Source organism: Anopheles arabiensis, chromosome 3 (assembly GCF_016920715.1).
Source record: "Anopheles arabiensis isolate DONGOLA chromosome 3, AaraD3, whole genome shotgun sequence".
Classification (NCBI taxonomy): Eukaryota; Metazoa; Arthropoda; class Insecta; order Diptera; family Culicidae; genus Anopheles; species Anopheles arabiensis.
In genome coordinates, this window is record NC_053518.1 from 91,791,243 (window position 1) to 91,805,547 (window position 14,305).

The 14,305-nt window shown below is 49.0% G+C and overlaps 1 protein-coding gene across 10 annotated transcripts in view; it reads left to right on the plus strand.

Annotated features, from left to right (window-relative positions):
- LOC120904071 (kinase D-interacting substrate of 220 kDa) overlaps positions 1 to 14,305 on the plus strand; it is a 31,199-nt gene that overhangs the window by 11,295 nt on the left and 5,599 nt on the right. For 6 of the 10 annotated variants that reach the window (XR_005739693.1, XM_040313806.1, XM_040313807.1 and 3 more), the window contains exons 2-7: positions 630 to 1,175; positions 10,784 to 10,915; positions 11,090 to 11,488; positions 11,581 to 13,000; positions 13,077 to 14,054; positions 14,132 to 14,297. Coding sequence is in view for 9 of the 10 variants with exons in the window: in XM_040313806.1 (XP_040169740.1) it covers positions 678 to 1,175; positions 10,784 to 10,915; positions 11,090 to 11,488; positions 11,581 to 13,000; positions 13,077 to 14,054; positions 14,132 to 14,297 (3,593 nt within the window). In the remaining variant the exon portion in view is untranslated. Of the gene's footprint in view, positions 1 to 629; positions 1,176 to 4,120; positions 4,492 to 5,753; positions 6,266 to 10,783; positions 10,916 to 11,089; positions 11,489 to 11,580; positions 13,001 to 13,076; positions 14,055 to 14,131; positions 14,298 to 14,305 lie in introns of those variants that run through there. The other 4 variants (XM_040313813.1, XM_040313809.1, XM_040313811.1 and 1 more) reach the window with 2 other exon arrangements.

Genomic DNA, 14,305 nt, shown 5'->3' on the forward strand with positions numbered 1-14,305 from the left:
CCTTTTAGAAAGAGAGTGTGTGTTTGTGTGTGTGTGTTTTAGGATGACGTTTCCCTGCGGGTTTGAATGCTGCTACCCTCAGACGCTAGCATACATAGAAGCCAAAAGTTTGCCAGAATGCTGCAGTGCAATGCATAACTTTGGAATGATAACATACGATTGTGCCTGAACGATTTTGATTTCTCTGTTCTGTCTGTCTTTGTCTCTTATGCGTCGATTTTGCTGTTTTATTTCCAGACCGTTGTGTTTGTGTTTTCGTTCCGAACACCTTCTCCTCAACCGTGTGTTTCGTTTGTTTGGCTGTGTTAAGAAAAGAAAAAACCGTCCGTTCTCATCTGTTGAGAACGTCTCTGTCCGCAGGAAGATAGAACACCAAACAGAGGATAATAGTACTGGAAATTTGTCATCATCACAGCTGGATCTTTCATCACTCTTGTCTGTCGGTCTGTCTGTCTCTGTGTGTTGTGTACGTCTGTGTTTTCATGCTTATCATGTACGGATGGAGCTAGTTTTCTCATGTGAGGACGCTCCCAGCACAGGAAAGCACTTAAGCTGCAACGCGGTGCGAGAAGCGCATCTCAACTAACGCAATCTTTACGACAATCATATCATCTACTACATTGCAACAGTGATAAAAGCAACTACTTGTCCACCGCTTCCCCATCACCGTCTTTCGTATGGATGGGGACAAGAGCTACGATCACGTGAAGGCTCTGGTGAGCAGCATTCACGGATCCTTTACCGATGCATCCCTACTGGATCGCACGAACAACAACAGCCCGTCCGGGTTACTTACCGCTGCGACTACACCGTCCAGAACACCGTCACCTTCACCGTCACCGTCGCCGGATGTCATCCGGACGACCACGGAGGATGACTCGCAGGCTCAAACGGTCAGCACCATGCCCGCCGACGGACAGGAACGGGCGGCGGCTGACGGTGCCGCCGCACCACCCTCCAGACCAGCGGAGAGCGCGACCTCGGCGCCTGGCAACAGCATCATCGGCAGCACACCGACCCGGCTGCTGCAGCATCGGTTGCGCATACCTTCGCTGGTCGTAACAAGCTCGCTTTCGCCTTACCATCCGGGCAATCTGCTTGCCGCGACCGCCGACCCAGACCATACGACGCCCCGGCGGTTCAGTTTTGCGATCATGAGACGCCATTCCAATACGGTACCTACCTACCTACCTACCTACCTATCTAGAGACATCCCCCGTCACATCCAAGCCGCTCCAAACCGCTCTGTCCGCGTGCTCTGTAGTGCCAACTCCTGGCTAGTTCCGCAAACATGCCCGTCAAACACGTCCCCGTTTGTACCTAGTGTTGTGTTACATTTTCTGCCACATTTCCTCCATCCCGCCTCGCGTGTGTTTTTTCGTGCCATGCCTACCATCATAGTGCTCTGTCGCAGCTCGTTTAGTAACCCTTTTTCGCTCTTTCGCTCTTTCTTGTCCTTTTTCCACGACTTGCGCTGTCACTTGCTCCTGCTATCTCTCTCTCTCCCATCTGTCATGTTCTTTCGGCCACTAACTCTGTGTTCTTCCAAACTATTTTTCCTGTTTCGATCACTTAGTGTGACCTCTTTTTTTACACTTTGTTCGTTCACTTACTTGTGTTTTTTTATTTGTTTTTACGCTTTTGTTTCATTGCCACTAACTATTTCCTTCTTCGGAACGCGTAAACGCGTGTAGCTAAGCGTTTTGAATGTGTTATTATCTTCTTCGATTTTTCCAATTGTTTCAACATGCTGCAACCGATGGCGGCTTCGTGATTGACACTCTGATAATTATAATAGCAAAATGACTTACTTTTACCTTTTCGAATGATGAATTTTTAAATCTTTTATACTGTTTCTTGTACAATGCACCTCACCTGTTTCCCCGTGAAGAGTGCAATATTTATGCAATGTGTATATCTTTGTTAGTGTATGTTAATTTGTTGTAGTGTTTAGCGTAATAAGAAGAAACTAATTATATTCATAGTGTAATTCATTCGTGTTGTTTTAATGTATTTGACTATTTATGTTAGTTTTCTTTTTGTGTTTTCGGTTTATAGTGATGTTTAGAAGTTGCATAGTTGCATTTGTGTGTTTATAATCTGTTAAAATATTCATAGCAGTATTTTACTATTACCTACTTCTCAGGCACAACATATCATTTTATAGTTTTGTTGTTCTATTTTCTTCGAAGTTGATTAGTAATTCTGCCTTTTGGCGAATTCGCTCGAACAACAATGAGTCATTCTAAATTCGATCTATTCCGTCGTTTCTAATCCTTTCGCACTGCCCAGATGTGCGATGGCAAAGTTGCAAACAAAAATCACACATTTAATATTCACTTAGTACCACTGCTGCGTGACCTACCCCGTCATCCCGTTGGGTGAAGCAAATGGTCTGTAACGCTATCAACTGCTACTACCTTATGCAACACCACAGCTCGTGGTGGATGTGTGGAGTTGGCAAGGTTTCAAACGTTTCTCATTTTGTTGGGTCCCAACAATTCATCATCTTCCTGTCGTTTGGACGCCAAGCGGAGAATGAACTGCACTACGAATGGTCGTCCACATGCAAAAGCGGCATCAAAACAATCCCGACCGCTAATTGGTGACAAATTAGAAGAGCGTTTGCTCGATGACATTGTGAGCGAAAGTCACTGATGAAAGAAATGCCAGTAGTGTAGTTGCTAGACTTGGAGGCTCTTTCCGAAACACGTCGTACGTCAGATTTGACGCAAAATGTTGCACATTCTAATCAGTTTGATCGCGTTCGTGCGCTGTTGTCATTGCCTTTTATTCTTCATGAATCTGTGCTAAATTTATTGCGTCAGTTTGTTGACTTTTAAATTGTTGCGCAAAAAGGCAAACGGTTTGCTATTCCCATGGGCCTGTTGCTATTGTACACTGGTCAGAGTTCAATGAACGATTCGAAGCAAAATCAGGATATTTAATAGGAAGGCGGAGTAATAGTAGTTGTTGTTTTGCAGCACGCGCAATTCAATATGTGGCATGTGTTGTATTTTAATGTATTTAAATACAGCCTATCCTAGGTAACACCGAACGGATGCTGTTTACGATTCAATATCATATTCATGAGCGATGAAACGAGATCATGATGTCAGTAACAGCGTCATTAATACGGAATACAAAAGGCTACATGAAAACAAGAGCATGAAGATCGCGGTTGTTTTATCAGAAGTTGTAAACAAAGATTAAATAGGAAAGTAACGTAGATTCTTACTGCATTGCAAAACAGCAAAGGCAGTATGGGCAGCGGTTTTACGCATCAGAGATGGAAGGTTCGAATCTCAACCCGGATTTCAACCATATTTGTGATTTGGCGTGAGTTTCAGCGAATCAGTGAGTCCTTAGGTAGTATGTATAAACAAAGTTTCTTGGAATCCATAGCAGTCGTGATCCATTCCATGTCTTGGAAATGTCATGGAACTTTTCCTATCAATTAATCCTGATCAATCGAACAGCTTTATACTATACGCCTCCATCACCTATTTTGTATCTTAAGGGCTTCCATGTTAATAATTGAAACATATCCACCGGTAATGAATCACTTATTCCTTTCTACGAAAAATCAAACTGTTTCGTCATGACGCTCCCATCGCGAGTGGCAAAGACTTCTCGGAAAATCTTACCACTCCGAGGCCTCAGCTAACTACAACTGATTGGCAAGGATTGAGGCGTTGGGCGAGGGGACAAGTTTCTCTTGGGTCGTTCGTCGTCACGGCATCTACTCCTCTCGTGGCTGCTGGGGGCGACAGCAAAACGATCTGTTGTGCTATGTGTGCTCAGCTGAACACGAAACACCGGCCAACAACCACGCTCAGGTCCGTTCTCTTGGCGTTTTCTGCACGCTCGCAATTTCTCCCACACTCTCGGTTGTTCTCGCCGTTCTCGGCATACTCTATCTCTCGCTTCCCGGACCCAACCGGATTGTGATCGTGATAATCGAGCACGCATCAGCTGGAGTACCTGTTTTCGATCACGATAGAGAGCGGGGTGGACCTAGGCGAAGAAAAACAGGGTGACGGCGTGCGCTATAGGACGCAAAGCGCGTGTCCGTGTCGCTGGCGCGCGATCGTGGCGTTTAGTCTGTAAAGCGCGCTCGAACACGCCTGATCGAGGCCTCGAGAGTAGAACACGATCGCAGGCGCGCGCGCGTGTTTTCGGTGTGGACGATCGTCCCCGGTTCGTGTGCACTTGCGTTGGATCTCGCGAACCTTCCGTGTTGTGCCCACAACCAGAATGCGCATTGTCCGCGTCGGTGCAGTTGTCGTTGGCAGTTGGCAGTGGCACGCAGGATCAATGTGGTTGCAAAGGTGTCCTAGTGGCAGTAGAAGAACCGACCGCGCATTGTGCAGTTAAAGTTGTTTAAAGTGGCAGCTGACAGCTTTCGGGCAATATAATAGAGAGCGTTCGTTTACCACCGGTGCAGTGTGTTCAACAGAAAAAGAGCCAGAAAATATCGTGGAGTATTATGTACGAAAGATGTTGTGATAAATTGCTTTCATCAATTGCTGTTTTGTGTGTGTTTTGTGCCCTCGTGATTGGAGTTGTCCTGTTTTTAAGCATTTAATTAAAGTTTCATGTCTATGTCACTAAGAATAATGCGTTCTATGCTAGCGTGCAGATTGGTTTTAAATTCACCTACAATTACATATTTTACATTCTGTGCTTGCATTTCCATTCACATTCTGAAATTGCGTCGTAGCTTCGTTTCCGGATAAGTAGATCGGCTCAATTAACTGCATCTCGTGATGCTTAGCTTCCGTAGAAGGGAATTTAGTTGAAGAGCTTTAGAAAACGGAAAGTTGGACCACATTGCAGTTAGTAATGTTGAATTGTTTGTAGTTGTATACAGAAAAATAACTTCTGCAGGAAATCCATAGAAAATTGTCTTTGAATTAATAGGGAAACAATTAATGATCGCTAAAAGTGTGTGAATGGATCCAATGAAAGATCCCGCTTTCCTAAATTTGCTGATCGGAGCTCTCAAAACCTGCATGACGAGCTAAAATAATTGCCCAAATTATGGCACCGTTAGCTTAACCCAGAGAATAAACCCACCCTAAGATTTGCAAATTGATGCATTCTTATGAGCATTATAAAACTATCCAAACTGGAAAAAATACCAGTTCCAGAAAATTAGGACAATCTCTATCCTGCTATTGAACTTCAGAAAGAGGTAACTGTAGAGGAAATGAAGCCTTTCTGGTTTAGTTTTTGCTGTAATATTTTTCGTTAACTGGCTGAGTCGTATAAATTTCGCTAAACTCACAATTGATAACGGACTATAAAACTATAAAATGTTTTATTCTATTAAAAAGAAACCTGGACGTAATTTATAATTTCTGGCGTACGTGACGAAATTTAATTTATGGAAATGGTCCGCTGTGGAACATTTTTTTGCGAGTACCAAAAACCCAATTTCGCGCCGCCTGACAGTGTCAAATATTTCTCCACAATTCCTCTTTACGCGCGGCCAAAAATAACTCGCCCAATGAAAGGGCTTTACTCCTTTTCCATGCCGTGAGCAATTGTAATCCAAAAAAGCTCCTCTTTCGGCTGTCATCCTGCTATAGCGAAAGATGTAGCGAAGTAAGAAAACGCATACGCAATAGCAAAGAAACAGGACTTAACTCATGCAATCACGGGCACAGTACACAGAATGAAATAATTTATCTTCCAACATCCAATCAACCGTGTTTCCTCTTCTCGGGCTCGAACACTGACCTCCACAGCGGGAGGCATTTCGATTTACTTTTTTGGATTGCGGCGAAAATCCGACAGTAAATCAGGAAAAGAACGGAGATCCCTGGAGTGTCAGCCAGCGCAGCAACTCGCACAGCCCGTGTCCGACGCCAACGCGCAATCGATCTCCTTGCTGCGTACTGCCGCAAACGAAAAGTAGCAGAAAAGGGTCCTCGTGACGCTTATGCCAAACAGTGCCAAAATCTAGCCGAAAAGTGTAAATGCTTCAATGTGCATTGTTGTGTGTCTGTGTCTATATGTGTCTGTGTGTTTAGCTTAAAAATAGTGATAATTCTGTGTGAGTCTGTGTGCGTATGTCCCTTTTGCCGTACCACTGCTGCTAGGCATCGAGTGTGTGTTACGCTGCATCTCGGACCCCAACTGCTTTGCATTTCATTCAGGCAGTGGCGAGATGAAAGTAATCAACTGCGATGAGCTGATCCTGAACGTTCAACGCCTCAAGGCGTACGGTCGGCGCATTACCCGCTCGTCCAAAGTGCATGTATGTAAATAACGTCCGCTTTCCGGTGACTTAACGTTTCAATATATCGTGCTTCTTTCAAGATAGAAGTTATCCTCCAATTGTTTGACATGATTTGATGATGTCTTTTGGGTTTACGTGTCTTAAAAAGCAAATCAGAATCGTTATTGTTATGGTGTTGGATTCGTCTATAGTAATTTCACCTTTTTGGCTATGTCATTGTACACCAACAACTGCGTCACAGAGTCCAGTATAGCGTCAAACGATCATTTAAGACATTGGCAATTGGTAGAAGGTGATTCCCCAGTTGGAAATTCTTGTTGGTCAAACGAATTCTAACAGTTCATGCATTATGACGTCTAGACAACGTGTTGCCTTTGTTCTACAATATACTTTTCACTACGACTACAAGCGTTGTAAACTGTTGGCGGAGGTTCAAAATTGTGTAGTTGTTGTCGCTTAGATTTTAAATGATTCTTTCCCCAATAACTGCTGAGGTGCTTCCCATGGATAAGAAATTTCTACAATAAAGCAACATGATACAGTCCGTAGCCGTAGTGTCTTGGGTTTAATTACGTTCCATGACGTAGGCAATGCAATATGTCATTCGTTTGCACAGCTGTGCTGCAATATGGACGAAACATTTTAGTTTTATTCCTCCGAGAAAGCTCATTTTGAGTTTGGCAACGATTCTGTGTAAAAGACCTTGTAACAATATGTTTATGGTTACAAAAAATCCCCCAAACAGCTATCCAAATGTTTAACAAAGATTTGCTAATCCATAATAGAAGGTCCTTTTTGTATACAAAAATGAGGATCAAGTCATTGTTAGAAGCGTACGTGATGAGGAATGTGATGGAAGTATTCGGTATTGCTACTAACGCTGGCTAGGCGTGGTGACCCCACAATAGGCCAATTTCTGCAACAATCTGTCCGTGGTAAAATAGGTCAGCCGCGTGTGTTTGTTCGTCCAAACCGGAACCGCCAGTTTCGATTCGATTGAATTATTGCCAACCTGAACGCAAGCCGTTCCTACCGACCTTGAGCTGCCTGGTCGCGGGCACACTGTGGCATTCTGCGAGGAACTAACTGCACCAACCCCACCTAACATCCGAATGCCCGGTTCCAAAACAATCAGGATCTAGCAAGATACCCGGTGTCAGCAACAATGCAATGCGCTCCCGTGTTGGCAAATAGCTACGGTTGCAGCTCCCCCTGACCAGTGCGGATGACTAATACGGGGTCCGACGCGCCGCGATCAAGAAGCGGAAGGTTGTAAGGCGAGTGGGCTGCAATGACTACTGCAAAGCAAAACCTGAAGAAATGTGCCAAGTTCTTGCTGGTCAGTCGGTAGCAGCACACCACCCCGCCTTTGTGGTTCTAGTTCGTTGTGATTGAAACACGCACCACCTAGACGGTTTTGTGCCCTGGGGGCACATTGTGGGTGTTATTAATTAAGGGCTCATTTAAAAGTATAATACTTAAAACAATCCGATAAGGAAAGATTTGCACGGCGCAGCAAAGCCCCCCTCCCTCTGAACGTCAGGTTCTGCGGCTGCGTTCTGCCAACCTAATCGAGAACCTACCTTTGGGTGAGAATTGCTGGTAAGCCTTTAGCGCCGCGGTTTTGTTTGTGCTGCTGCTGCTGCTGCTGTATGGTGCACTGCTGCCAGCAGGCTGCGAGAGATACGCGAGATCAAAGTGGTTTGTTTTGCTTTCCCGCTAGGTGATGGTGGGTGCCGAGTTTATTTATGCATCCAGTAGTAGTGTGTCTCCTGGTTAGCAGTTAGTAACTCGATCACCTGCATGGCATGGTTGGTTGGTTGGATTGGGTGGGTCGGTTTTTATTACCTCCTCCCCTACTACTAGCTCTACGATACGATGCGGGTCCAAATCAATCAATCTGATCAGTTGTGATCGTGTGTAAGTCGTACTGACAGCAAATTACTAGACGAAAGTATTGGATGATGCAGTCGTCTGACTGGACTAGTTAGCTTAGTGGGGCGATAAAGAATGTCTCCATTAGACTCCAGTATACAGGTCCTTTTGTCTCCCCGTACTCAATTTGCCAGCTCCAAGATTATACGCATCAGCATCTGCAAATAAACGTACAATGCACAGCGGTGTACCTCAGCGATGACAGCGACAACTCACTTCATTACGCGATCCTTGCAAACGCGGGCTCGGACTCGTCCGTTGCAAAACATCTCAAACCGGCTCGAAAACAGAGAATGTTTCATAATGATGCCTTGGATGCACTTGCCGCCCCGTACTCGACGACGGTGCACAGTGGCGATGGTGGTGGTCGTCGATGCGCGCGTCTGCCCGCTAAGCGCACTCCACGACACAAAGCCCGACCCTAATTGGACATCGTCCAAAAGCAGATAGATTGAGAGAAGGAGGGGACAGAGAGAGAGAGAGAGATTTCAACCAGGTAATCGTACCTGATGATGGCAAAATTGTTCCTCATTTAGTCAATCTATACGGTGAAATTATGGACCTCTCTGTACAGCGAGGCCCGGCGTGCTACACCGGGCGGGCCACCGTGTGTATTGCTCAATGTGAGCACGGTAATTCTGTCACCAAACCGGAACCACAGACGACCGCTGTTCGGGCGGGGGAGGGTTGACCATCGATCGGGGTGACCATCACCACGCTGTCACCAATTTTTGCAAACCAGCCAACCAGCCAGCCAGCCAGCACGCGGCAGGTCTGCATGTTTGTTTTATTCGCTCCGCTAATGATCTCATCGCTTGCCCTCCGGGGCCGGGTAGTGTACCTCCGGGTTTGGCGGCCCCCGGGTCACGGGTGGACAAGGGCTTCCGCAGGCTTCTAGTGCGGCGAGAATGCAACTCTTAATACCATGTCGGGCATAGACCACCACCTCCACCAGCGCCTACCAACGGCAATGCGCTTGCTGCACACCTTCTAAGCCGGTGCACTGCGGGTGCGCCCGCCAAGCACACACTCTTCAGGACACAACCGGTATGGTAATGAAACGGGGTGGACGATAGTTTAACTGCGCAAATGGCATGGTGCTGGTACCCTGTCCACTTGCTCCACCAACCCACCAACCCCTAAAGGTCACTGTGGTGTATCTGTGTGTTCGTGTTTTTTCTCTCTCCTATTCGTACTTCTTTGGCTCAAGTGTGGTCTTAGACACTCTCTAGGCCATCACCATCGGTTGGGCGTACTTGGAGGGCAACTTCGTGTGCACTCTATCCGGGTCGTCTCAACGTCCAACGATGACGACGACGACCAATGGATGGATGGGTTTGATTTGCGGAAGATGACAATTATAGGGACATCAATAGGAAACTGCTAATGATGGTCTTTGCGTTGGGATGGCTTTGAATGGATCCTAGGGGGATGACTGGAAACCTGGTGACGCATCTTCAGGTATCAGTAGGAAAGATATCAGTAGAAAACAGGAGATAAATAAACTGGACAGCAGATGAATACTGTTGATGGAAAGTGGGACATTTGGATTTGAAATAAGATATAGTAGTATGAAATAGAAGATCCTCAAGGTATCCAATATCTCTGAGCTATAAATTTTATTGATCGTTTATCTAGCGGAGTTCACGAAAGATCAGATCGTGACTAACGGAAACATTATTGGTTAGATCTCTAATCTTATCGATAAATATTTAAAGGTTACAAAGATTATTACTGATTGTCTGCAACATTCTGTTATAAATTACTATCTATTAAATATTAACACTATCATTTGTAACATGAGTGTCGCTTGAAGTTACTTCATTGTCGCAATACTGTATGTAGATGATGGCATACCAGCATGTAAACTAATACAGACGGCAGTAGTCACTGAGGCGATAATTAATACCGGTATTGGCATGCAAAGCAAGGCGCTACTGAATGGGTTTTGATTTCTCCCGTTAAAATCGTTGGTTTTACTAGTTGTTTTATGTTAAATGTATCCAAGTGTTTTCCCCTTTTTCCCTTAACAATTGTCTCCGTTTGATGTTATGCGTCGTTGAACATGTTGGTTGTGATGCTTCATAATGAGCAATTAATATCATCACTACTTTGTATGTCACTTTACAGCATTGAATGGAATGTTTCTGTATTAGCTGCCCCTTTTTGCTGTTGTTTATTTTTGTTACACTAAACCTCTGCTTTCCCATTCTACTCTCCATTCTTACGTTTCCATTTTGACGTGTAAGAAAAGCTCTCAGATCCTTATGTCGCTAGTGGGAGCTTCGAGACGAGTGCGTTAACTGCAGGCTCTAGTATGTGAGAGACTCGCACGGAATTCTCGACTAAAACCTCGCTTACAAGCAAACGCACGCACACGCGCGTGTGCTGCGTTTGTATGTGTGTAACGAAATGCAAAAGAACTGTGTTTGATTTTCTTACCACACTAGTTTGTAGAACTTTTTTTCGTTTTTGTTTTCTTGCCACTTTTAATATCCTGTACCATTTATGCACGTTATGTGTTGTGTTTTTACCGGTTTTTAATATATCCCTCTGTATCTTCTCTTCGTTGCGATGCGCCCTACCCCTGCAAAAAAATAGGCACTGAATCGGTGCGATTCGATGGGATCGTTGGGCCACCGTTCGCTCCTACAGTACCTGGAAACGGATGATCTAGCTGGACTAAAATCATTCCTCGGCACCCGCCACCTGCAGGTCGACGATCGAGATGAGGTAGGTGAAGTGTAAACGCTCGGTACAGTGGGGCAGCTTCTTAGTGTCGTGCACAGTGCGCGGGCTTGCATCTCACTAGTAGTGAGTTCAAACCCGATTTATGCTGAGAGAAAAGATGATCGTTTTGTGCGCAAACACATAAAAAACGGGTTGTTTTTCCAACTCATTCTCCAGAACAACACCACAGTGCTGATGGTCGCAAGCGGCCGCGGTGCGACCCATTTCGTGAAGGAACTACTGGCCCGGGGTGCCGATGTACAGGCGCAGGATTTGGACAGCTGGACGGCGCTGCACTTCGCCGCCAAGGCCGGCCATGTCGGGATCGTGGAGCTGCTGCTGGACAACGGGGCGGAGCTGGAGCACCGCGACATGGGCGGCTGGACGGCGCTCATGTGGGGCTCGTACAAGGGGCACACCAGCGTGGTGGCGCTGCTGCTGCAGCGCGGTGCCGACGTGCAGGCACACGGCAACTACCACCTCAACCCGCTGCTCTGGGCGTCCGGTCGTGGCCACACGGAGATCGTGCGCCTGCTAGTCAACACGGGCGGGGCGAAGGTGAACGTTGGCGATAAGGTAAGAGTGGCTCAGTGCCACACCCCTGTGTTGTCTCTTTGGGTGGCAAATCGTGACCGGTGATTACATTCTTTTTCCCGTTCTTGTTCCAGTACGGAACGACCCCGCTGGTGTGGGCCTGCCGCAAGGGAAGCGCGGAGATAGTGGACGTTCTACTGAAAGCCGGCGCGAACGTGGATACCGCCGGCATGTACTCGTGGACACCGCTGCTCGTAGCGGTCAGTGGCGGCTTTCAGGAATGTGTCTCCCTGCTGCTCGAGCGCAAGCCAAACGTGAACGCCCTGGACAAGGACGGCATGACGGCGCTCTCGATCGCGTGCCGCGAAGGGCTCACCGAGATCGCGTCGGCCCTGATCGCGGCCGGTGCCTACCTGAACGTGCAGGATCGGGCCGGCGACACGCCGCTGATCAACGCCGTCAAGGGCGGACACCGGAGCGTGGTCGAGATCCTGATGAAGCGCCACGTGGACGTAGACATCCAGGGAAAGGACAAGAAGACGGCCCTGTACACGGCGGTCGAGAAGGGCCACACCGCGATCGTGAAGCTGATCCTGCAGTCCAACCCGGACCTGGAGCTATCAACCAAAGACGGCGACACCGCGCTGCTGCGGGCGGTGCGCAACCGCAACCTCGAGATCGTGCAGATGCTGCTGGAGCGCAAGGCGAAGGTGGGCGCGACGGACAAGCGAGGCGACACCTGTCTGCACGTGGCGATGCGGGCCCGCTCGAAGGCGATCGTGGAGGCGCTGCTGAGCAACCCGAAGTACGGCCAGCTGCTGTACCGGTCGAACAAGGAGGGCGAAACGCCGTACGCGATCGATGCGACGCACCAGAAGACGATCCTCGGGCAGGTGTTTGGCAATCGGCGGCTGAACGCGAACGAAGACTCGGAGGGTATGCTCGGGTATGGGCTGTACTCGTCGGCGCTCGCTGACGTGCTGAGCGAACCCACGCTTACCACCCCGATCACGGTGGGACTGTACGCGAAGTGGGGCAGCGGGAAGAGCTTCCTGCTGACAGAGCTGCGGGACGAAATGAAGAACTTTGCCCACTCGTGGTCGGAGCCGCCGATCGACGCGTCCTGGCTGTTCTTTCTGATCAGCCTGCATCTGGTGCTGGTGATCGGGACGGTGGTCGGGCTGGCCACCTGGAGCTACGTGTGGGGCATGGTGACGGGGGCCACCCTGCTGGTGCTGATTTACTTTACCGACATTCTGCTAAAGTTCCTCGACCGTCGGTACGATCTCGAGTGGCTGTACTCGCTCAACTACGGGCTGTCGCGCAAGCTCGGCCGGCTGCGGCTGATACTGCAGGTCGCGTTCTGCCATCCGCCCGGGCCGCAGAGCGACCAGCAACCGATGCCGGTACGGTTTCACTTTGCCGAGGCGAGCGGGGCCGCCCCGAACGGTGATGCGGCCGTGGCGCTGATGCTGGCCTCGCTGTTCGACGCGATCGAGGCGCACTACGGTTCGTTGGCGACCGGGCTTTATCGTGCCTTTCGACCGAAACCTTGTAAGTGTGTGTGTGTGTGGGTGAGTGTATTTGCAAGAACAATTTACCTACAGTTTCGCCCTCCTTTTTCCGACAGTAAAAGCAACCGGTGGCTGGAAATGGCGTAAAATGTGCTGCATGCCGGTAGTGCTGATGTTCGAGCTCGGCATGCTGGGCATCCTGGCGACGGCCTCGCTCTCCATCGTGTACTCCGAGTACGGGCTGGAGGGCCGGGAGGAGATAGCGGTGGCGATCTACGTCCTGCTGGGCATCCTGCTCGCCGGCGCGATTGCGAACCTGCACGCCTGGTCGAAGCTTATCGGTGCCTTGTTTATGTCGCAGGGCAAACACCTGAAGCGTGCCTTCAACAGCAACGAGGCGGCCCCACTGACGGCGCTCGGTGCCGAGGTCAGCCTGATGACGGATATGGTGCGCTGTCTGGACGCGTTCACCGGCCAGCAGAGCCGGCTGGTCGGCGTGGTCGATGCGCTCGATTCCTGCGACACCGAGCGCACGCTCACGATACTGAACGCGGTGCAGACGCTGCTGTCCGGGCCGCAGCGACCGTTCGTGCTGCTGCTCGCGGTCGATCCGCATGTGATAGCGAAGGCGGCCGAAGCCAACAGCCGGCGACTGTTCACGGAGGGCGGCATCGGCGGGCACGACTTCCTGCGCAATCTGGTGCATCTGCCGGTGTACCTGCAGAACTCGGGCCTGCGCAAGGTGCAGCGGGCCCAGAACACCGCCATGTCGGCGTACCGGCGTGCCATGCCGGATCTGAGCCGGGACGACGATCAGCCGCACCTGGGCCATTCGGCATCGGTCCGGCGGCTGTCGAACGCGTCGGAGATTATGTCGTCGCAGGAGAAGCTGCGCGCGATGCCGAGCTCGTCCCGCGGGGGTAGCAAAAAGCTGCGCGTATCCGACTCGATCGCAAGCTCGATCGGGTCGAACCTGCACAAGCTTGGCCAAAACCCGCCGGTGGATCTGTCGAAAATCATTCTCACCGATGATTACTTCAGCGACGTGAATCCGAGAAGCATGCGAAGACTGATGAACGTCATCTACATCACCGGTGAGTTGGAAGAGTGTGTTTGATGGTTTGTTTTCCTATTTTATTGTTAATTATTTCCCCGGTTTTTTTCCTGCCAGTTCGGTTGCTGAAAGCTTTCCAGATCGATTTCAGCTGGTACCGGTTGAGCTCGTGGATCAATCTCACCGAACAGTGGCCGCTGCGTGCTAGCATGATCGTGCTGGAACACGATCAGGGCGGCGACAGCTTCGACGATTCGGTTTCCCTGCAAGCTGTATACGATAAGTGAGTGA